Raw genomic sequence first — 25,085 nt, 5'->3', positions numbered from 1 at the left:
GGTGTTCCCCTAGCAAAAGAGAGAGTGCATTTCCAGTTAATTAAATCTGTTATTTACGACAGAGCGAGCCCCCAAGTAACTTCACAACTAGAATTGTTTGTGAATGGCACTCTAGTAAAATCAATTGCCCAAGAAATTTAAAACATATTTATTAAATTTTTAAAAATACTTTACTTATTTATTTATTTATGAGAGAGACAACACAAGCTGGGGGAAGGGGCAAAGGGAGAGGGAGAAGTTCGTTCCCTACGGAGCAGGGAGCCTGACGTGGGGCTCGATTCCAGGACCCTAGGATTATACCTGAGCTGAAGGCAGACGCTAAACCGACTGAGCCACCCAGGCTCAGCCCCTTAAAACATATTTAAATCAAAACCTTGAATAGCATGTGTCTGAGGTCTGATAATAGCATAGGGTACCCGCTGGCTATCCTTCTAGGTGTCAGGCAGAATGTTTCCAGTTCTGATGTCACTTTCTTTTGATCCACTGTCTTCCTCATTATACCGATGATATTTTGTATATCCTCAACAAAGAGTTATTCCAATCTAGAATTTACATTTGTAGAGAAAAAAAAAAGAATTTACATTTGTAGGGAAGAAAAAAAAGGAACTTACATTTGTATTGTCCAATTATACATAAGCATTCTACTTTCAGACATGTTCTGCTACATTTTCAGTGACTGAGAGAAAATATTTTAAATCCGCTTTAGAGTTTTGTATCAACACTGGCCCGAGCCAACTTCTAAGATTTTTATGCTTCTCCTTCTGCGAAACGAACTGAACTTTTAAAGTCTGTGGGTTTTCGACACTTGAATTTGCTTTACAGAATGACTGACTAAAACCTAAAGATCAATGAAGCAGGAGTTAAGGACTCCGGAGGTTAATGCTGCCTGGGTTTGGAGATTGGATGCACTGGTTTAATGGCCTTGGTCACGTGCTGGCTCTTGCTCTTAGGGAACCCTGGATCTACCTAAACGTTGCCTTTTATTTCAAGTTCCACCACATCGTCAACCTGAGCACCTGATCTCTGCTATGCCCTTGAGACTTACAGCTTCCCATCTTTATTATATTTTGGAAACCCTGCAAAGGCTAATTCGTTCATCTCTGTAACCATCTGGTTGAGTAGAAACTAAGTGCTCCGCTTTGTAAGTTAAGATTCCGGGAACTGAACCCGCCCAGAGGCAAACAAAGCAGCGGTGCTAGTCTTACACTCACATCAATCAGTCAAAGCAGGACCCGAGTACCTTCCCTCCACAGGTTTGAAAGTCACTTTCCTCCGCACCTCTGAATCCACATCAGGACAATAAGGAGGCTGGAGCACCTCCTCACGGTCCTGCCCTCCCCTGCGTGTTTCCGTGCACACACCCTGCGGGGCTTGCCAGTTTCTCTGTGGCTGGTTTTCGTCTGGGTCTTTCTGGTGTGGAGCAGGGTCAGGAGCTGGAGGGCACCTGGCCAGTCAAAATCATGTGCGGATATTGATCCAGTGGAACCGAAAACCTGATAAAATGCCTGACTGATGGCATCAAGCTTCACAAACAACGGACGAGTTCTACGAGTTGAACAGGTTCCGCCTGGAATTGCTTCTACAACACAGAGGTGGAGAAGAAGGCTGGGCTGGGGAGAAAGGGGTCTTTCTCGAAAGCTTCTGCTGAGAAACGGTGCTATGGTACGGCATTCGTCTGCCAGCTACCAGACTAACCAAATCCCGCACCAGCCGGGAACGGAGTAATAAGACCTGTCTGCAGGTTTCCCGGTGATGTGCTTGAGAAATCACTCTCCGGTGGCAGGAAAATAAAACCCCTCTGTGTCTCATCCTCAGGCTGTTTCCGTGAAATTCCCCCCAGCCTCTGTCTGTTGATGGGAAACGGAACTGTGAACAGAGCAAGACAGGACAGAGAACTTTCCAGCACAGTCTACACTGCTTTCTCCTCTTAGTGATGAGGGGCAGGGGTGGAAAATCTACAACCATCCAGACAAGGGGGGTTATCCTCGCTCTGGAAATAAGGAGGACAGTATGTTTTCTTATACTCCTTTTTCGTTACCAAGTCCAAAGGATCCGTGAGGCAAAACAACTGCTTGCTACATTTATTACCCTTTACTTTGCCCTGATAAATCCTATGGATTTAGTTCCCTTTAGTTCCCTTTAGAGGCACAATACTTTTTATCTTTAGACTAAAATTTCCCTTTTAATCTAACTTAACCTGCCTAATTGAAGCCTATGGACTCACAGTATAGCCTTTTTGCCTGTTACTGGGTTCAGTGCATTTCCCACACGTATTCGGATGTAGCACAATATGGTAAACACAATATTGGGTCATTCAGAGAATTGTATTACCTGCTTAGCAACCGCAAGAAAGTGTATTCAGAGTTCCAGGAAGAAAAAGAGAGAACATGTTTCTTAATATTCATGAGTATGAGCATTCACCACAATAATGAACATGGTATTATTTTTTTTAAAGATTTTATTTATTTATTTGACAGACAGAGATCACAAGTAGGCAGAGAGGCAGGCAGAGAGAGAGGAGGAAGCAGGCTCCCCACTGAGCAGAGAGCCCGTTGTGGGGCTCGATCCCAGGACCCTGAGATCATGACCTGAGCCGAAGGCAGACGCTTAACCCACTGAGCCACCCAGGCGCCCCAAGAATACCATTCTCAAACCGAAAACTATCTCAATGACCTAGAGAAACCCACCCATGCCTGGGCAACAGTCTTTGCTCTGCAGTAGGCAGGAATAGACGGGGCTGGAGAGAAGCGGGCTACGATGGAAGGCAGCCGGAGACTCCTCTCCCCGCCCACACCATGCAGCCCCATGTTTGCACAGCAGCAGCCTGAGGCTAAGGCAAGAAGGGTTTAAGATTTTATTTATTTGAGAGAGAGAGAGAGAGAGAGAGAGAATGAGCCAGGGGGAGGGGCAGAAGCAGGCTTCTCACTGAGCCTGACTTGGGACTCCATCTCAGGACCCTGGGATCATGACCTGAACTGAAGGCAAACGCTTAACCGACTGAGCCACCCAGGTGCCCGGGTTTGAAGCCTTTAGAAGATAAAAGCTAAGCAAGTTTTTGGGTTTTTGTTGTTGTTGTTGTTGCCTTTGTTTATTTTAATGGCATGATCCCTTCCGATATGTATGAGAGGGATGGCAAATAGGATCTTGCTTTGGATAGGCAACCACCATACAGAATGAAATGGAATAAATTAGAAGCTATATGCCATCATATGCACAAAAGCCAAAAGGTGGAAACAAACCAAGTGCCCCCCCAACAGATGACCGGATAAGCAAAATGTGGTAACACATACGATGAAATCTTTTTCAGCTTTAAAAAAAGAAAGAAAATTCTGACAGGTGCTACCACAGGGATGAACCTGGAGGACATTACGGTAGGAGAAGTCAGTCATGAAAAGACAAATAGTGTATAATTCCACTTACATAAGTTGCACACAGTAGTCAAATTCAGATTTTTTTTTTTTTTTTAAGATGTACGGTGTGGGGCGCCTGGGTGTCTCAGTCAGTTACGTGTCTCACGCTTGATTTCGGCTGAGGTTATGAACTCTGGGTGGTGTCAGGCTCTGCACTCTGTGAGGAGTCTCTTTCTGTCCCTCTGTCCCTCCCCACCTTTAAAATAAATAAATGAATCTTTTTTTTTTTTTTTAAAGATTTTATGTATCTATTTGAGAGTGAGAGAGAGAAAGCACATGCAGGGAGGAGAGGGAGAAGCAGACTCCCCACTGAGGAGGGAGCCTGATGTGGGATTGATCCCACTTAACTGACTGAGTCATCCAGATGCCCCATAAATGAATCTTTTAAAAAATAAAGTGAGGTATGCTGTAACTTCATTATGTGTTACTGTGTGGAAATTTTACAAAACTTCTTTAATCAACTTAGTACATATTTACATACTGCAATGATTGAGTAACTACTATGAGCTAGAAATAGTCTAGGTGCCAAAATACAGCCACAAACAAGACCAGCAAGGTCCCTAGTGCTTGGAATTTAACAATGCAGTCGGAGAAATGGACTATAAATAGGTCAATACATAATTAATAAAAAATAATTTTTGGTAGCAGTAAGTTCCATAAAGGAAATAAATTAGGGGATGTGATACTGAGCTGACTGAGTGCTCCTTTAAATAAGATATCAAAAGTTATTTTTTATAATAATAAAAAAAGTTATTTTCTTAAATAATATAATACAAAGGCTAGCAAAAGCGCTGTCAGGCTATTTGCCAACGAGGAAATCTAATGCTATATTGAAGGGACTTAGTTCTAGCTGTTTTAATGCTGTTTTAAAATAGAGAAGGAGGGCTGCCTGGGTGGCTCAGTGGGTCAAAGCCTCTGACTTTGGCTCAGGTCATGACCCCAGGGTCCTGGGATTGAGCCCCTAATCGGGCTCTCCGCTTAGCAGGGAGCCTGCCCCCCCCCACCCCCAACTGCCTGCCTCTCTGCCTACTTGTGATCTCTGTCAAATAAATAAATAAGATCTTTAAAAAAAAATAAGGAAACAAAGAATGATCATAGTTTAATTTTTTATAATTTATTTTTTATTCCATAACCTACTGAATTTGCCTTTGAAAGCCTAGCGACAGTGTTTAGGGCCTTCTCTGTGGGGAGTAAAATGTAAGGACCTTGAGAAGGACACTGAGGACACCTCACAAGAGTGCACTGATGGGGCGGGTCCCTCTGGGCCCCTGGAAGTTTATCATGTGACTTCCAGGATGACATCATTGCAGAAGATTGGAACTATGTGCTCAGTGTTATCTGTGACCAGCCTGTGAGGGCTAACAGGGGACCCAGACTTCGTCCCTTTAGAATTAGTGGCTGGGAGCTCACTATTGATCTGGAAACCCAGGGCACAGTGAGTAGATTCTTGTCTTACCATAGGACCTGTCTTCAGAAAAGAAAGCTAGTCTAGGGCCCTGGGATCAGCTTTCACGGACAGGTACGATCTCAGCAACAATTCCTTCCTGCCGCACTAGGATTTGTGCTGTTTCTCACTGAGCCTTACAATGAACTTGGAAGTCCGTGGAACAGGGACAGGGTGATGCAGGTCTGCGGTCAGACGCTACAGAGTGCAATCTTCCCTTTCTCTTACCACTGTAGAAAGTGACCCCCCCCCCCCCCCCCCCAGGGCTACCCTGCTCTGTCAGGAACACCCGGAGCTGGCCTGTATTTCACTGGTTTCCATGCTGAGAAAAGCAAGCGCTCATACAACCACCAAACAAACCCGTTCACGGAGATGCGGTAACCACCTGGTTTGGCCAGGCGGCCGTCTGGGAGACAAGCCTGTGGGTACCGTGTGGAAGAATGCGGGCAGAAGGAGACAATCGGGTTGCTAAGTGGCTACTGTGGTCAGGCCCTAAGATGGATTTCGGGCCAGAGCAGAACAAGAGAAACATCACCCCTGCCCTCAAAGACTTTACAACCTCGCGGGACAACCAGGTGGTTCAAGTAATGAGGAACTGCGGCCCGTGCTGCAGTGGAAGAGAGTGCGCGGCAGGGCCCAAGGGGAAACGTGAACTCAGTCCGGGAGACCGAGAAGCCTCCCAGAGAAAAGAGTATTTAAAGCAAAGATCTGAAGGGTGCCTTGGGGTCCAGAAAAGGAAGGCAGGATTCCAGAAAAAGAAACAGCATATCAAAGATCTAGGGATGAAAAGGGAAAAAACAAAGAGAAAAAAATCCAGGTTTTGGGGGGAATGGTGTGAAAAAGAGGCAGTGGAGGGGAGGTGGGCAGGAGTGGGTAGCTGGGGCTGGGCTGTAGGCGGCCTGAAAAGAGATTAGTGTAAGAGTGCCTGGGTGGCTTGGTTCAGTGTCTGACTCTTGATTTCAGCTCAGGTCATGATCTCAGGGTCTTGAGATGGAGTCCCAAGTCAGGATGCACACTGGGTGTGGAGCCCGTTTCATCTGTCTCCACCCTGCCCCCTGTATGTGCTCTCTTTCTCAAAAAAAAAAAAAAAAAAAAAAAAAATTTAAGGCAGAGGTTAATGTAAGCACAAGATTCAGTTCCAGTTTTACAACGTCAGTTCTGAGGGCCTGGGTGGCTAAGAGAAAGGGACAGAGTAAGTGTGGGTATAGGAAGTCACTTAGAAACCAGTCTAAGGGGAAGATGATAGGATGTCCTGGGTTGAGGGAGAGGCGAAAGGGAAGAAGGAGACAGTGCAAGGGCAGGAGACAGATTGAGGAGACAGAACAGAAAGGATTCCTATCCTCTTCCTCCCAGGTCACATGGCCTGGGCTTCCTTCATTCCACACAGGAATCCACGTGGGGAGAGGACTCAGATACTTTAAAGTCTTCCCCAAGTCTCTCTGGGTTCTAAACCACAGTAAATTAGAGATAATCTGTGAAACGCTGTTCAAAAGCAAAAATATCCTCTTAGAGCTGAGGGGGGTTTCAATTGTTTTTGGCTACACTGGCTTTGTGTTCCAGACTTCCCTAAACCTAAGAATCCCCTGAGGGCTTGCAAACCCACAGATTCCATCACACTACCCTGGGGATTCCCATTGAGTGGGAATCTGTGTTTTCCCTAAGTGATGGCCCCAGGTAATCTTGAGTTCAGACAAATGAGGGGGCTGCTGGCCCCGGGGAAAGCATGCTGATAGTCTCTTGTGGGTGATCTATATTGTGTGATTGCACTCCTACAGAATTCTAGAAAATGCAAACCAATCTATACTGACAGAAAGCAGATCAGTGATTGCCTGGGGATGGGGGGACGGTGGCAGGGGGAGAAGAGAGGGAGGATTACCAAGGGTAGAAAGAAACTTCTGTAGGTGATGGGTGTGTTTACTATCCTGACAGTGGTGATCACTTCGCAGGTGTTATGTATATATCAAAACTTAGAATATGTAATGTGTGTACTACATTGTATGTCATTTATACCTCATTAAAAATATAAAGGTCAGTAACTTCCAATATGCAATCTCAGAGTGTCTTAGATCAAATTTCAGAACACATTCATCAACAACATATTAGCAAGCAGGGGCAAAAACAGTATTTCAATCGGTTTCGTAAATTTGACGAAGTCTCAGTTCTCTCCGTCCATTGAGGGGCTCCAAGAGCATCTGACAGGAAAGTTCCCTGGAGGCAATATTCTACAGCAGGATTAGCTAACCCTCTGGCTGGGGTCGAGAGAGATGGGCTTCTCTGAGGCTGCCGCTACACACAGGGTCATTTATAAATCACAGCTGGGGCTGCATTCTTGTGGGTATTGGGTATCTAGATTCTAACACTCTGTTCCTGGAGGGCCCAGAATGCCTTGCTCCTATTTCTAGCCAATTCCCAAATCTCAGACAGGAATGACTGCACCAGTGAAAGGGCATTAGTAACCGGTACTATGTTCATTATCAAAGTCACTGGTACTGATTGAAGACAAAGATGGCTGAAGCTTGTAGATTCTGCTTAGGGAGTGTGACTTTTTTTTTTTTTTAAGATTTTATTTATTTATTTGACAGAGAGAGAGGTCACGAGCAGGCAGAAAGAGGGGGGAAGCAGGCTCCCCACAGAGCAGAGAGCCCGACGTGGGGCTCGATCCCAAGACCCGAGACCATGACCTGAGCCGCAGGCAGGGGCTTAACCCACTGAGCCACTCAGGTGCCCCAAGGAGCATGACTTTTTGACTCAGGCTCTGACATGTCGTCTACTCACCCATACAGCAACTCAAAAGGGGGAGCAATCAAAGCGTGCATCAAAGGATGACTGGATAAACAAAGCAAGGACATTCTGATACATAGCAGAACACAGAGGGACCTTGGGAATATCATCTAAGTAAAATAAGCCTCATAAATACTATATGATTTCACTTAGATGAAGTATCTCGAGGACCCAAGTTCACAGAGGCAGAAAGGGGGATGGTGGTCACCAGGGGCTGGAAGCATGAGGAGTGGTGGCAAAATGGGGAGTTATTGGTCAATGGGTTGAGTTTCAGTTTATGAAGATACAAAACTTTGAGAAATGGACATTGGTGATGGTAGCACAACAGCATGAATGTGCTTAATGTCAATGGGCTGTATACTTAAAAATGGCTGAGATAGTAAATTCCATGCCATGTGTATTTTACTATAATTTAAGAAAAAAGTTTTTAATGACAAAGGTATTCCTTTGATTCCTATATCTGGTTATTATTCACTCTAGAATGTTTAAAATTATTTCCAAATCAACACATAACTTTGATTTTAGGAATAGTTTTCATTTTAACCAATTATAAAGGTAATACACTTCCACGGTAAGAAGTATGGAAAATGAGAAAAATATCTTTAAGAATAATTTTTAGAAAAATGTAAAATCATGACTCTCACACAAGTATAAAATGAACACATGCCAAAGATTTTATTTAACTCATTATTAATAAGGGAAGGAATATGATGTTAGGACCAGTTCAAAGAAGAATGCACATTTACAGGCATACAGCTGAGAAATTTACAAATCAATGTCGAATTGGTCAGTATCCATTGGGCAATCATCATTTTGGTTGTACTGACTCAAGCTCATTTGCATTTCTTTTTTTCTTTTTAAGATTTATTTATTTATTTTAGAGAGAAAGGGAGGAGAATGTAAGGGGTAAGGGCAGAGGGGGAGAGAGAGAGAGAGAGAGAGAGAGAGAGAGAGACCCAAGCAGACACCCCGCTGAGCGCAGAGCCCCAGGCTGGGCTTGATCCCGCCACAGGACATCAGCACCCTAGCGGGAATCGTGAGTCAGAGGTCCAACCCACTGAGCCACCCAGGCGCCCCCTCATCTGTATCTTTATGAACAAAAGTCACCGACAGGTATAAAGGTATAAAGCAGCTCAAGGACGAGAAACGGACACAGGACCCTATACGGTTAGACACAACTGAAAAGTGTGCCGCACAGGACGCCCAGTAACACTCCTCCTTTTTTTGGCCTCTTCAAACTTTTCCATGGGAATAATAATAATAATAATAATTAGAATCCTCTGAAACCCTTCATCCCAGAAAAATACTCCCTTTGATTCTTTTGAGCGGGACTGGAACTGCAGTGTGGGGCTTTTACTCAGCACGCTGAACACGGTTTCTTAGGCCACCGAAGCGCCGCATCCCGGGACGCGCCGCCGGGCCGGGACCCTCGGCGCACACCTGCCCGACGCATCCCCGGCGGCCCACGGAGGAGCGCGGGCGCCGCCCGCTCAGCCGCGGGTGGCCGAAAGTCAACAGCCCAGAACTGCAAACGGACGTCGGACCCGCCGGGAGTGGAGCGGGGAGAGGCGGGCTCCGCCCGGCGGACGGGCGGGGACCGCAGGGACCGCGGCGAACCCGGGTCCGCCGAGCGGAAGGGCGGTGGCGCGGCCCCCGAGTCAGGTGCGGCAGTACGGACGGCGCCGCCCCCTCCCTCCTCCCCCCATCCAGGACCGGGCGGGCCGCGGGGCCGCGCGACGAGCAGGGGCGGGGCGACCTTCGCTCGGTCCCGGAGAGCCCGGCGGCGCGGCGGGGTGTGAACGCGGCCCGGAGCCCGCCGCGCGCGAGCTGCCCCTCCGCCTTCGGCTCGCACCCCCCACCCCTCCCACCGGGGCGGGCTGGGCCCCGCCGGCCGTCCCCGGGCGCCCGCACCTCCGGCCGCAGTCTCGGCCAGACGCGCCAGCGAACCGGTTTCGATTGGGGCCGGCGGCCGCGCGGGAGGCGGGAGCGGCGGGGACGCGCGGAGGGCCCGCGGAGGCGAGCGGCCGAGAGGGGACGGTCCCGCCGACTTGGCGCGGGCGGCAGGTGCGCGGCCCCCGGGATGCGGACGCCGGCGGTGATGACGCTGGGCATGGTGCTGGCGCCCTGCGGGCTGCTGCTCAACCTGACGGCCACGCTGGCGCCCGGCTGGCGGCTGGTGAAGGGCTTCCTCAACCAGCCTGTGGACGTGCAGCTGTACCAGGGCCTGTGGGACATGTGCCGCGAGCAGAGCAGCCACGAGCGCCAGTGCAACCAGCCGGACCCGTGGGGCTACTTCGACACCCAGCTGGTGCGCGTGGCGCGGGCCCTCATGGTCACGTCGCTGGCCACCACGGCCCTGGGGCTGCTGCTGGCGTCGCTGGGCGTGCGCTGCTGGCAGGAGGAGCCGCGCTTCGCGCTGGCCGGCCTCTCGGGCGCGGTGCTCTCCGCCGCCGGCCTGCTCAGCCTCATCCCGGTCTCCTGGTACAACCACTTCTTGGCGGACCGCAGCGTCCTGCCCGCCGACGCCAGCCCGGTCACGCTGCACGTCAGCTACAGCCTGGTGCTGGGCTACCTGGGCAGCTGCCTGCTGCTGCTGGGCGGCTTCTCGCTGGCGCTCAGCTTCGCGCCCTGGTGTGAGGAGCGCTGCCGCCGCCGCCGCAAGGAGCCCGCGGGCGGCCCGCGCCGGCCCAGCGTCAGCACGGTGCACGTCGGCTGGCCCAAGCCCGCGCTGCCGCCCGCCATCAAGTACTACAGCGACGGCCAGCACCTGCCGTGGCCGGCCAACCCCGGCGCCGCCCGCCGGCCCAAGGCCGGCTTCCCCATGCCGCGGCCGCAGCCCGGCGCCTACACCAACCAGATAGACGTGCTCCGCGGGGAGGACGCCCGCTCCTCCCGCGACTCCTTGGGCAGCACCTGGTCCTGCCACGCCTCGCTGCCCTGCGACTCCGACCTGTAGACGGCGCACCCCTCCTCTCCCAGGCCTGCTCTGGGCCGGTGCTGCGGGGACGAAGGACTCGCCCCCACCACGTCCAGCCCTGAACTTGCCCAGTACCTTGAGGCTGGAAACACCTGACTCGGCGTCCGAAATCCCGGACAGGTTCCTGGAACTGGTTTGGAGGGTGATCTTCCTTTCTTGTGACTCAGCCAGACTCTGGGCGATTAGATCAGCTTGGCTTTGCTTTTCTTTCTGTAAAATTTAGTTTTCCTCCCCAGAGGGATGAGGATCTTCTTACGGAGTGACGGGATTTTCATACTTGAAGCTGCAGGAGATCTAGAAAGGACGCCTTTGCATCGTGTTGACACAGGACCGTGACAAAAAGCCAAAATCAGCAAAGAGAGGCTCAAAAACCATGTTAACACCTTGAAATAGTATCCGGAAAGGCCAGTGAACCTTACATCAATATAATGTTTTTTTGTTTTTCCATCGTATAACTTATTCTCCTGCAGACTCTCAAGAGACCAATATACTGGCTATGTTTGATTGAAGCTCTTAAAATAAACTTGGAGCCATGCAAGCACCAGGGGCTCTTGTGGCTTTTATGGAATAACTTGATTAACTCTTATTTACATTTCTTCAGATGTACATAGGATTTGTCTTTATTACTTACTTTTGGTGTGAAAGTCGAGGTCACTGCAGTTTCCCTCCTAGAAGCCAGGTAGGATTGAACAGACTTACTGCTCCATTCTTGGGCTACCTCACACTAGACATAGGGGACCATAAATTACGTATTTGGTACAGAATGGAACCTGTTAATCACATTAGGTAAAGAACATGGGCATATATCTCTTATTTATAAATAAAAGCTGAACACAAGCGTTTCAGTAGACATACAAAAGCTTTTTTGTCTCCAATACAAACTTGGGGAGTTTGCTCATCATTACTAACGATTTCCTGGCTGCTTGGGCACTGTTTCTGAAATCTAGCACTCAGATCTTTGCCCTTCTTGGCATAAGATTACTAAAAGGAGCCAACGGGCCCCACTTAAATCCTTGATCGCTTTATTTTCAAGTTGGTGCTATTTTCTGAGCAAAGACACTTCTATTGTTTGAAAAAACTAGAAGCACCAGTTTCCAACATGAAGTGAGACTAGAAATCCTCTCCTCTTGTAAAGAGTGGTGCCTAAAATCACAGGCAGCTCTGCATTCCACGAAAGGGACTAAATCTCAGGCAGGGCCCACTCTAATTTCAAGTAGTTGATTTTTTTTTTTAAATATTTTATTTATTTGACAGAGAGAGAGATCACAAGTAGGCAGAGAGGCAGGCGGTGGGGGGGGAGCAGGCCTCCTGCTGAGCAGAGAGCCCGATGTGGGGCTCGATCCCAGGACCCTGAGATTATAACCCTGGCCAAAGGCAGAGGCTTAACCCACTGAGCCACCCAGGTGCCCCTCAAGTAGTTGATTTTAAGGGCGCCTTTCACTGAGTTGAATTTCAAGTTTAAAACCAGCCGGTGGCAGCCCATTCAGTTGCAGGAACATTCAGTTCAGCAAGCACTGGTAACAGCGAGCTACAGCAGAACGAAACAGCACATTCTACTCATTAGCAGGGGAAGGGATAGTACAGATACACTTATATTTTACATCTTTTGGGGACCAAACCTTAAAGTGCAGGCCTATGACCCGGCTATCTCTTTCAAATACAAATTCTCATTGAGTAGGTCTGGAGCAGAGGTCAGAAACGAACTTTTCCTACCAGGTCCCAGGAGGGAGCCACACCTGGGATGCCTGTGGTCCCCCCACTTGGGGCTGCGAGGCTTTCCTGGGAGGGGTCTTCACCCAAATTGCAACCCCAACTGGCGGCAGAGAATCAGACCTTTGAGAGCTTGCCGCTCCAGGGAACAGAGCCGGAGGGAGAAGAGGCAAGCTGCTTTCTCAGGGAACACCTCCAAAGGCAGGCATGAGGGCTCTGGGAAGTCAGGACCTAGCCGATTACAAAGATACCGAGTTCCTAGCAAGTGCCGAATCTACTCATCTTGCTGCATAATAATTCCAGATATTTCTCAGGGAGGCCTGCGTAAAAACAAAACTAGGGCTTTGTACGTTTTCACTTTTCCTCCCCGCCCAGCCATTCGGAGGCTTGTATCCAGAACATAACCCCCCTCTGCTAATTAAGGATTTGTTGTCAGGAATGAAAGCTTTGTTTTGCCCTAGCAACAGAAATGAAACCGAAACTCCTTTTAAAAAAAAATGCAAACTGCTTTTTGCTGTGAAAAAAGTCAAGACAGCATGGAAAGGCACTCCTGAGTCAGGCTGGGATCTGTTGTGGGCACACGGGTCATTCTGTGCCGCAGCAGCAGAGACAATGGCTCTGACACTCAAGACCCTGGACCAGGCAGGAGCCTCCGGAGCTGCTGCTGTGGGCGTGAACTTGGCCTAAACTGAAAACCCATGAGCCAGGCAACCTTCCCACAGGGAAGACACTGCTGGGGAACAGCACTGCCCCCTTGCCTCATACCCACCCGCGCCGCCCCCCCTTGCGCCATCACGACCTGTTCTTAATGAACCTGATCACATACGAAGTATGTGTCCCCAATTAATGGGCGAAGTCTTCTCGAGATTACTCAGCTGTGCCTGCCTGCAGGGACCGAGGAATGTGTGAACGTAGAGCAGACACTGTTCACAGGGCTCCTGCTCTGCCTGTTGGCCAGGCTGGCTCTGACCTAGCAGCATGCCTTCTGTGAGGAGGGGTGAAGATCTCAGCACAGAAGCTGTTGCACATTTGCAGATGCTGTAGGAGGCGCTGTCAAGATGCTTCTAGACCATGCTCTTCTTCATTGCATAGACCATCCAACCAGTAGGTGCGGGGGCACCTGTCGTTTTGTCGGCACATCTGTGGGCACCTTGGAAGAGGCTCTGCCTTTGGGGAACTTACACAATCTAGCATAGCCTGAGAGACATGTACTAGGAAAATGAGGAGAAACAGACCAGCAACAAGGGCTTGAGGAGAAGAGGGTGGTGTTTTAGGGAACGTGGTCAGGAAGGAGGTGACGCTTGAGCAGAGAATGGAAAGAAGGGAGAAGAGCACATTCCGGGCCCAGAGAACAGTGATGGCGCAGCAGGCATGGCACCAGTGTGTTTTGCTTCTATTCGGCTCTAGAACTGGCTGCTAAGGACAGGAAGAAGCTGGCTGTGTCTTTGAGTGAGGCTGGGAAAATCTTGCCCTCTGCCCTTTGTCAGGCTAAGAGCTTGAGGAGGGAATACAGTCTGTTCTGGCACAAACTCAGTCAATCATGTCTTTAAAAGCCCTAGGATCTTCCTTAGGTGTTGTCCTCTCTCAGCTTAAACTCCATTCATGGCTTGGCCAAGGCCTATGTTATCACCATCCCCCCACACACCCTAAATAGCTACTTTCCCCCAACAGCTTCGAGGGGTTCTGTTGGAACATATCACTCACATGTTCAAGTGTGTCATTTTCTTGATGTACTTTCCTGTTTTACCTCTAAATTGAAAGTAAGGGTATGATGGTTTCTATGTCTATTTGTAGTCCCAGAACGGGTGTTAACACTTGTTTGGGAACCATTAGAAATTTAATAAGTTACCTCTAAAATCTGTTTCTGTACCCTAAGTGCCTCTTTGCCTTATACACAACTTGTCTTGTACAGAGTCATTTGTGACCGAGGCCACAGGCCCACAGGGTGTGGAGGAGCATGGACGCTGGCGGGGAATGGGTCATAGGACCAACTTTGAGAACTGGGTTACCATCGGCTTGCAAGGACCAGGCCAACACAACCAGTGCCTCCTCTGGTCCCAACATGTCATGGATGAGATTTTCTCTATGTGAGGGGAACAAAATAAGGGACAACGTCACGACTTCAAATACAAACTTGTGTGAGGGGCCAGGGAGGGGAAAAATACACAAACTTGTGTGCAATTCTCATCCAATCTTCCCCGTGACCACCACGTACATTCCTCTCTCTCCTCACTGCACGCAGTTCAATGACCCCCTCCAGCAAAACTCCATTACAGAGGACTGAACACTGGAAAACAAGGACATTTGTCGGAATCAAGGAAAACACAAGACAAGGCTTTTGGAGTGGAGGACGTGGGGGAGACAATGATGACGAGAGGGCTTCCTTCAAGGTTCACATGTGGAGAGGATGGCTTGAAACAAACAGTAAAGACAACTCTGCCACCCTCCCTCAGGTCCCACTGGGCTGTCTAGCACCTCCTTCCTCTGACAGGCAGGTGGGCGGAGCCATGCTCATAAACCAGCCTGAGGTCCATACAGCCTTTCCAAATGCACTTTTTTTTTTAATTTTAAAACAAATTTTATTTAATTTTTAAATTTCGGTGTTCCAGAATTCATTGTTTACGCACCACACCCAGTGCTCCATGCAGTACATGCCCTCCTTAATACCCACCACCAAGCTCACCCACCCTCTAACCCCCTCCCCTCCAAAACCCTCAGTTTGTTTCTCAGAGTCCAAAGACTCTCATGGTTTGTCTTCCCTTCCAATTTCCCCCAACTCACTTCTCCTCTCCACCTCCTGATGTTCTCCGTGTAATTCCTTACGCCCTACTAAGGGAAACCATGTGATAATTGGGTCTCTCTGCTTGACTTACTTCACTCAACATAATCTCCTCCATTCCTGTCCATGTTAATACAATAATTGGGTATTCATCCTTTCTGGTGGAGGCATAATACTCCATAGTATACATGGACCACATCTTCCTTATTCATTCATATGTTGAAGGTCATCTTGGTTCTTTCTACAGTTTTTGACTGTGGCCATTGGTGCTATAAACATTGGGGTACAGATGGTCCCTCTTTTCACTACATCTGTACCTTTGGGGTAAATACCCAGTAGTGCAACTGAAGGTCATAGGGAAGCTGTATTTTCAATTTCTTAAGGAATCTCCTCACTTTTCTCCAAAGTGGCTGCACCAACTTGTATTCCCACCAACAGTGGAAGAGGATTCCCCTTTCTCCACATCCTCTCCAACACATGTTGTTTACTGTTTGTTAATTTTGGGCATTCTAACTGGTATAAGGTGGTATCTCAACGTGGTTTTGATTTGGATCTTCCTGATGGGTAGTGATGATGAACATTTTCTCCCGTGTCTGATAGCCATTTGTATGTCTTCATTGATGAAGTGTCATTCATGCCTTCTGCCCATTTTTTGACGTGATCATCTGTTTTGTGTGTTTTGAGTTTGAGGAGTTCTTTACGGATCTTGGGTATCAGCACTTTGTCTGTACGGTCATTTGCGAATATCTTCTCACATTCTGTGGGTTGCCTCTTTGTTTTGTTGACTGTTTCCTTTGCTGTGCAGAAGCTTTTGATCTTGATGAAGTCCCAAAAGTTCATTTTTGCTTATTTTTTCCTTTGCCTTTGGAGACATGTCTTTTTTTTTTTTTTAAAGATTTTGTTTTTATTTATTTGAGACAGAGATCACAAGCAGGCAGAGAGAGAGAGAGGAGGAAACAGGCTCCCCGCCAATCTGAGGGTTTTGAAGGGGCGGGGGGTGGGAGGTTGGGGGAACCAGGTGGTGGGTATTGGAGAGGGCACGGATTCCAAACGCACTGTCTTGAGAGTAAAGCTTAAGAATTAGATGAGGCTGAGAGGAGAGAAGTAAATGTGAACAGTGAAGGCTGAGGAAGCAGACTGATCTGTAAATCTGGTAAATGATGGCAACAAACTCCATGTTCTAGTTCCTGGTTTCTCTGGATTTCAAAAGCCTTCCAGCAGTTAAAATAGTAGGAACCTGTTGCATTGCTCCCAACATCAATGATCTCTCCCCCATTGGTTTCCTAAAACAAGTAAGTAGCAAGAGTTTAACTGAATTGCTAGCTAGAGACCTAAAAGGTCAAGTTTTACACAGGGCTCTCTGAACCTAAAGCATGAAACTATGAGCTTTTCTAAAGCTCCTTGTCCCTCTCCAGAAGGAAACCCAAACCTACCACCAGGTTACAGATGTTGACTTTTTACAAAGAAATTCAAATTTGGGGGCACCTGGGTGGCTCAGTGGGTTAAAGCCTCTGCTTTCTGCTCAGGTCATGATCTCAGGGTCCTGGGATCAAGCCCCGCATCAGGCTCTCTGCTCGGTGGGGAGCCTGCTTCCCCCTCTCTCTCTGCCTGCCTCTCTGCCTACTTGTGATCTGTCAAATAAATGAAATCTTAAAAAAAAAAAAATTCAAATTTCACATCTGCTATGGAGTTTATTACTTCGTCTATTCAGGTGGAGAGAAATTGAGAAATTAACACCTAATACGAAGATCATCAGTATTATCTTACAGTTAATATGCCTTTGCTCCAAACAGCTAAGTTTGGGTAACTGACATATGAAAGACAGTTTTGGGCATAGCAGTGGTTAGGGATTGTTAATCTTATGAATGGGTACTTAACATTTATACTTCAGTCTGTCAGTGAAAAGGAGTTCAGAGGTGTCTTGTAAATTCTTGAATTGGGGATGCATAAAGATGCATTAAACTGCATTCAAGCGGGATAATACTTAGGCACACACTCATAGGAGACCAGATAGGAGAAGACATGACTAAGCCCGGGCAGGAGGTAGAGGGAAGGGGTACCTGCGCGACACACAGATTGGGTTGCTGTCAGCCACCCTTTCACCCGGAAAAGGAAATGGTGGAGCGGCTGGGGTCTAGCCAGGAGGCGGAGCTTGTGGAGTAGAAGGCGGGGCCTGTGGAGTAGAAGGCGGGGCCGGTGGTACCATACCAGCGCACAGCCTGCGGAAGTCCAAGGTCAAGGGAGCTGGCTGGAACTCTAGTCTTGGAAGTCTGCTGGACACTTAGGGTCTGCAGGAGGTGAGGGCGACAGCTAAAGTGTGTCCAGACAAAGTGATAATGCCACTGCACGTCATTCATGCACGTTTTCCAGCCAGACTCTCGTTCGTGTCTTTTTTACTCGTTTTTCCACAGATGGAGGCAGAGCCTTGCCAAGGGCCAACTTGGAAGGGAGATGGTTCTTGGGAGCGGTGGCAAGAGAAACCAAAGAGTCACTCTGTGGTGGCGAGGGGTCTCGGGCGCTTTGGTGTGGAAATGGTTTCTCTCAAATACAGCTAAGCGCCCCCAGGAAACTGAATGCTGCTGCGGGTGTCTCCTAGCCTCGGGAAGGGTGGAACCCCTAGCATTTGTTTTTCCTGTCAAGTTGATCTGTACTTGGGAATTTTTATACTTGACTGCAAAGCACAGTCAATTTTATGTTCCATACCCACAGCTATAAGCTTAGGACTGCTCTTAGCCTTGAAGCCTACACAAACGCCTGCTGTAAGAAACGAACTTAACTATGAATAGCCTAGACAAACAGCCAAGCAAGGAAAGACTTCCAAGACAAGTCATGACTATCGTTTGGACTTAGGTTCTCAGCTTCTGGTACTACGCACTAAGCAGTGCACGTATTTTTATATCTTCATGTAATGATTCACTGGCTGATGTAGGTTCTCTTAACCCTCTTGTTACCATTGGAGAAACAGTTTCATATTAAGTGATCAGCCCCAGGTTGCCACTGAATGTTAGACAACGCTCCTGTTACCTGTCTCCCGTCACAGATTCAGTGCCCTTGATTCCTTATGTAAGAGTGTAAAGGAAGATACCATCTGGAGGGCCAAAGGGAGTCCAGGATCTAAGTAGCATCTGTGAGTTTCCCAGCAGGCTAGAGCTCATTAATATGAGCCCCAGTCCACACCGGTAATGCTATGTTGAGGCCCCCAGTGTCTACCTACTTTACTTCAAGCCTTAGACAAATCACTGTCTGAGTTTCTACATCAGTAGAATAAATCCACCTGCACAGCTGATCCTGGGGCAGACAGGGGTTGGGACACCCACCCACTGTGGTAGAAAATCCACACACGCCTTGACTCCCTCCAGACTTAACAGCTTACTGTTGACCAGAAGCCTTACCCATAACAGTCAGTTAACACATATTTTGTGTATTATATGTATTGTATACTGTATTCTAATAAAGCTAGAGAAAAGAAAATATTACTAAGAAAATCATGAGAAAATGCATTCACAGTATTGTACGTACTGATGGAAACCACCTGCACGTAAGTGGGCCCGTGCAGTTCAAACCGGTCTTGTTCAAGGGTCCGCTGTACTTGGTTTTAGAATCAAATGAGAGCATTAAAAAACACTTTTTATAAATTTTCAACAAAAGCGAGTACTAACTTTGTAGTAAAACATCTGAAAGGGAATGATAAAGAACTAATACTTGAACACTTGCTACACTGCAGAAACTTGACCTTTACCTGAGAGGTAAAGATTTAAGAGATCCTTCCCTTCTGTAAGACGAAAAAGCCAGTTCAGAGCAATTAAGTACCCATCAAAGTTAGTGACAGGACCAAGATTCAAATCCAGAACCTCTGACCAGCACTGGGCCAGTCCCACTGGGATCAGACAGTCTCTGCAGATGAGCCCTCACCTAAATCACATGGAGCTTGTGCAGAAATCCGACCCGCCTGTGACTCTGCAGTCCTCCAATCTCTGCCAACAAAACCAATCCTCCAATTTAAAAAGCAGTTATGTTAATAAGTTACCATTTTCGCACATAGTTACAGTTCATTACTTACAGACGTTAAAACAGTACACAGTGCAGTGTCTAAACAATTTTTACTGAGATGTTTCAGCTCCTTTTTCAGCAGGTTAGTCACTTTGTAATGTTAACAGTTCCTGTAGGAAAAGAGACCTGAAGTTAGAGAATACATACTATGATAGTTTTTTCTTGGTTTGCTTTGTTTTTAAAGATTTTATTTTTAAGTAATCTCTACACCCAACTTGGGGCTCAAACTCACAAACTCTAGATCAAGAGTCCCATGCTGCATTGACTGAGCCAGCCAGGAGACCCTTAATATATATACACATATGTATTTATTTTTTAAATTTTTATTTATTGGTTTTTTTTTCTTTAAAGTAAGCTCTATGCCCAATGTGGGCCTTGAACTTATGACTCCGAGATCAGGAGTCACACGCTCCACTGACTGATGTAGGCACCCATGAATACACACTACGTTAAAACAAAGCAAAACGCAGAGGTGGTTGAGTGACTGAGGTTAGGAGAGCTCTCAGAGGGACATAATTTTAGGGGTAACTCCAACTAGACCTAATAACATCCCACCCCACCATAGGACTGAGCCCCTGGTGGAAGTTCACCAAAAGCTGAATGTCTTGATTACTATTTCATGCACATTTCACTTTGGTTTGAACTAGAGATTGAAGAGAGTCTACAGATAAACCAGTTACTGAACACTCATTGGAGACACATAATAGCATCATTCACAAACCACGAAAAGCGCTGTAAGTTAACACTGCCTACTCTCACCAGCTTGGATTTTTCAGAAGGGGCATTCTTCAACTCTATCTCACAATCTGTTCTCCTCAAAGACACTTCCAGGCATACCTGCTCATCATAGGCCTCGTTGACAAAAGTCTCACTGTTCATTAGATTCTCTTCTTCTTGGGCATTGTCTTTATGGCGGGTCGAATTTCTTGATGCTGCTGCACTATTTCTAAGAATCAAAAAAACAGAGTCAAAAGAGTTGTTCCTTGAGGTTGAAGCTGGGGTGGGTCAATGGTTGGAAAGGGCCAACTCATCCCCTATCAGAGGCTACTGTTATGGGTACTATGTTCTGTTTTGTCTTTAGAATCAATCAAATGACCCAGAATGGGTGATACTTGAGTCAATTATGATTTGTTAATAGGCATTCACTTGACTTCCAAAAGAATACAGCTTCTCCACTGGGGGACTCTACTAACTGGGGTCAAGCAGAACAGAATCCAAGGACAAGTTAGTGGCTAGTGGATATTGGAGGCAGGTGAGCTAAGAAAGCAGATTAATGTGGTAAAAAGACCTGCAGTGACCATCAAAACCCCACAGGTAGCATTTCAGTCAGTCTTAACATTAGTAATCTGTTAACCAGGGTTCCCTTGGGCAAAGATACACCATTTCTCTCTCCTGGCCTTTTCTTTAGTCTGTGAGTGCTGGACAGAGACATAAGTTTTCAAACTTCCTTATCTCTGTATTTCTTGATATACAGGCTGCTTAATGTCCCTTCCCAGCATATAAGTGGACCCTAACCAGCACATGTGACCTAATCGGTGTCTTCAGTCCATGGTATTTGTTATAGCAGCCCCGGCAAACTAACCCATCCCTGCCTTTTTTTTTTTTTTTTTTTTAAGTGAACCAACTGGGAACCATGTTAAAATTTGAATTCCTGACTCACTCAGTAGGTCTGGGTTTTCTTCTTCTCTTTTTTTTTTTTTTTAAAGATTTTATTTATTTATCTGATAGACAGAGATCACAAGTAGGCAGAGAGGCATGCAGAGAGAGAGAGAGGGAGGGAAGCAGGCTCCCTGCCAAGCAGAGAACCTGATGCGGGGCTCGATCCCAGGACCCTGGGATCATGACCTCAGCTGAAGGCAAAGGCTTTAACCCACTGAGCCACCCAGGTGCCCCCATCCCTGCCTTTTTTCTCCAGCCATTGGCATGAACTCAGCCTTGTTGGCAAAGAACCTCATCACTTCATCCCTGAGATTGTGCCTCTGGGGCTGAGGCAGATTCTAGCTGCATGAATGCCTCCTACCTCTTACAATATCATTTGCCTCAGGTCCCAAAGAGGTGACCTCTGTTGTCTCTCCAGGTCATCTAACAAGTGAGGGCTGCCTCATCCCCGAGATCCTTCCTCAGAGGATAAGTTCTTAGGGAAGGAGCCATACCTCTAACCCCATGAGTCCTATAAGCCTTCTTTGGAATGAACTCTCCCATGAGGACATTTGAGAGCTGCTCACCTTTTGAATTTGTGTTCTCTTCTGGAACAGACAAATGCTCCCAGAGCGACTAGTGCGACTGCTAAGACAATGGTTAAGCTGAGGGCGATGTAGCCAGGGGCAGGTCCACGTGCTGGCTCTTCACAGAACTCTCCACCATATTCCATCGGACAGCGGCACTTTCTCAGCGGGCCTACCATTGTACAGATTCCCCTCCCGCTACAGAAATCTGTGCTACAGGGTAGATGTTTTGCTCTCTGTAAGTTCTTGGGCTGGACAAGTTCGCCTTTTTCCTTGGTTTCTGAGTTCTTGCTTTCTCTAGCAGAAACTGGAGGGATTAGTGTTTTTCTGACAGGAGAACTCATCCCCTCTGGACCTGGATATCTAGCCTTGGTGGACTTGGGAGCTTGGAAAGGTAGGGAAGCTTCTGGAGTCAACCTTTTTCCAGCCTCTGCATTTTTAGATGTTGGTGTTGAATGAGTTTTATCTGGATACGTACCTACAAAAACAGGTGTGAGTGTGGGTATATACACATATTTGTCAGAAAGGATTACAGAAGAAGAATTCTAGAAGACTTAACCAGATAAGTTTGAATCCGTGAAGTCACCATTACCACTACCTTTTGGCCGACCAAAAAACAATTAAAAACATATAAAAAACTGCATATCCTAAGGCACTTAAACTGTTTGGTTCCAGGACCAGTATATCATACCAATCTATTTTTAAAGGATGGTATGCCCAGTTTTAGTCAAGGCAGATCCCCTCAATTAAAAAAAGGTTTTATTCTATAAAGAATAGTATGGTAGATCTAAGTGGTAAATATCTAGAAAGATTTTTAAGATATATGTTTATCTGTAAATATGATTTTTTTTTTTTTGGTCCAAGTAAACAAGTTGGTTTTGCAAGATCTACAAGCTGCACATCTTCGACCAGATTTGGTGGCAGTAGTGGGCAGGAGGGAGTAGGCAACAGGGTATTTCTAACACCAATCTGAAAGTTAGGTTTGCCTGTGGGTATTTCACCTTATCCTCCATCATTGTTGGCACAAGCATCATTCTGTGTAGAAATCAGCATGAGATACTTGTTGAGGAGTGGAGCCAATTCCTGGTTGTCAGGTTGAGAGCAAGTGAGGGTACGTTAGGCTTCTGGTGTAGTTCTCAAACCAGATGGGGAAGACAATCCATTTCTTGCTCACTGACCTGCCTCTAGAGTCGCTGTAACGTGAGGTTTTTGAGAAAACCGCCTCCTTCGTGAGACCATAGAATCAACTCTGGGAATCAAAATCTATTAATTTTCCTATTTAAGATTGAAATTGCGAGGTCAGTAAGAACTCTTCACTCCAAGATTCCTTTTCCAGTTTGTTCTCTTACTAGTTAGGACAAGTTTCAGTGCCGAGCCCACTGTTGCTTCAGCTCTACAGCTGCCATGACTTGGCTACCACTGGAGTGCTGTAGAATTTGAGCATAGCGGCTACCACAGAATTAGCTACCACAGTTGCTCAGCCAACCGGACATGACAACACCTTTCCATGAAGGCCGTATTTGGCAGTAATATTTCTGTAACAACCATCTACTAGCTAGAGTTTAAGAAGTAACCTGACAATGGTATGTACTCATATGGCAGATTTAGTCACACACTCTTGTATTCTGTAACTCTTTGAGGCAGAAAGTGCTACTTCCACATTAAAAGGGGGAACCCGAACTAAGGTCAAATCGTTTACCCCACCTCCTCCTCCTGGACCATGCTCGCAATGTGATCCATTTAAACGGACAGAATCAGATGTAGTTAAATAGTGTTCTTTCAGACAGCATAAAAACTGTTGAGCCCTACGGAGCTATCACATCGCCCATACTAAAACTTTCCAGAAGGCGTCCATGTAATCTATATCCAACTGCCCATAGTTAGAAGTTTTACGTTGTTCAGTTTAAAAGCGCCAGTGATAAAAGGCAGTGATTGAGAGGATAAAAACCTCAGGGATATTATAGAATTAGATATTAAGAATTAGGTTGAGATATTAAGGATTATTTTATTAAATATCCAAAGTATGTCATGTATGGTGATCAACAGTGGGGTCCTAGATAGGAATTACTCACAGCGCATCTCGTCAGATCCATCCAGACAGTCAGCATGACCGTCACAAACTTGCTCCGTGGAAATGCACTCCCGACCATCCTCACAGGCCCGGGACGGCTCAGAGCACGGGACAGCTTCAACACATTTGCTTTCGTTAGCCAAGTAGTGCCCACTGGGGCATTTACATGTTGCTCCTTCAGGGTTTGGTAAACACATGTGGCTGCACCCTCCGTTGTCTTTGGAGCAGCTGTTACTACCTGTGGACCCCCCCGCCCCAAAATAAACCACTTTGATTTAGATGGTTTCATAAGGGTCTTCTGCCAACATTCTACAAATACGCTATCAGAGTTACAGGACCCAGATGTTTTTTCCAGAGTGGACAGCTTTTCAGTTTAACTCCGCTTGGCCAACCAGGTGCCAAGTGATCAGTGATTCTTCACCGTGAATCACACTGGAGAATTCTAAGAAGGTTCTCTCCGCAAAGCCAAGACTTCAGAAGTTTAAGCTTGACTAACATTAGTTTACAGAGTTTAGCTTTCCAGAACAAAGCAATGGAGTAGCGTTTGCTTAAGACCAATGTAGTCAACATCCCTGGTAGTGGTAGGTGTGGTGAACCATTTGAGCTCACATTGTTGGTGTTCCTCTCGCCTAGGAAAGACTGTATCTATGACTACTTTAACTAAGCCCATCATCGCTCCACTCAAACACTGGAGAAAAGCATCTGAGCACCCCCAAGCTGGACTTTCAATGATGAGTCAACATCACAAGCAGATACACATGACAATAAGTGGAATAAAGATGAGTTCTAGTGCAGAGCTAAAAGATAATTTCAATTATACCAGTTGTAATTCCTCCTACAAGAGAACATAAAATCATACTAAACTCGAGCCCAATATATATACCACTATTTTGTCTCCTAGAAAAAGTAATGGGACTAGTTTTATACCAGAACTATACTATATATAACTGCATGAAGACAAGAGAGCTATGCAGATCTATAAGAACTTGCCAGAGAAGTAACTTAGTGGGAAACACAAAACCATTTCAAGGAGATACTGCAGGGCAGAGGATCCCCTTCAAAGGGAAATTCAACAGGCTTCTGTGTTCTCGTCGCTGCAAAGTTGCTTACCCTGTTGACTAAGTTTACTGTAAACTTTTAAATCCACAATCTTCTGGTCTATTTGGAACCACTGGTCTTCTGAAAGTTCTGCCTTGCCGTACCAAACTTTAGTGATTTGTGCTGAAACAAAAGCCAGTGAACAATCATTAAGAAAAGCAAATTTTAAATTCTTTCGAGAAAAGCAAATTTTAATTTTAAGACAACTTCTTGTGCAAAGAAAATTGCTCACTGTGAAAACCGTCACCCATCTGCATAAACTCCAGTTGAAAACAAGAGTTTTACAGAAGAGACATGTGTTTTTCTAAATTTTTTTTTTTTCTGGAAAGAAATTTCAAGACAAATAAAAATGCTTCCTCCAGAATAAAATCAAGTGAAAGTTATGTTGAGCATTCATATATGTCCAGAAATACAAAGAGAGATAATTAGGATAGGAGACACTTAAATGTAGTCCATGCAAATGATGGGTAATTATTTTAAACATTGTTCTAGAACATATCTGAAAATGGCTTTCTGCAATAAGTGTCACCAGTGGATCTC

The 25,085-nt window shown here is 46.6% G+C and overlaps 2 protein-coding genes across 2 annotated transcripts; one reads left to right on the top strand and one right to left on the bottom strand.

Moving 5' to 3' along the window:
• The first annotated feature begins 9,701 nt into the window (after nt 1-9,701).
• LOC111144642 (claudin 23) lies at nt 9,702-10,678 on the top strand. Its single transcript, XM_022499039.1, has one exon. The coding sequence runs from the start codon at nt 9,716-9,718 to the stop codon at nt 10,589-10,591; it is 876 nt and encodes a 291-aa protein (XP_022354747.1). The 5' UTR covers nt 9,702-9,715; the 3' UTR covers nt 10,592-10,678.
• An 8,510-nt stretch (nt 10,679-19,188) lies between these two features.
• Nucleotides 19,189-23,497, bottom strand: LOC111144649. Its single transcript, XM_022499046.1, has 4 exons — nt 23,449-23,497; nt 21,377-21,854; nt 19,989-20,097; nt 19,189-19,261 (listed from the first exon to the last, which is right to left on the bottom strand). Exons 1-4 carry the CDS (start codon nt 23,453-23,455, stop codon nt 19,235-19,237), a joined length of 621 nt encoding a protein of 206 aa, XP_022354754.1. The 5' UTR covers nt 23,456-23,497; the 3' UTR covers nt 19,189-19,234.
• Between the last annotated feature and the right edge of the window lie 1,588 nt (nt 23,498-25,085).

This window comes from Enhydra lutris, unplaced genomic scaffold, assembly GCF_002288905.1.
Source record: "Enhydra lutris kenyoni isolate GAN:26980312 unplaced genomic scaffold, ASM228890v2 scaffoldscaffold11, whole genome shotgun sequence".
Classification (NCBI taxonomy): Eukaryota; Metazoa; Chordata; class Mammalia; order Carnivora; family Mustelidae; genus Enhydra; species Enhydra lutris.
Note: the sequence above shows the minus strand (reverse complement) of the source record. Positions and strands in the feature narration are given on the sequence as shown.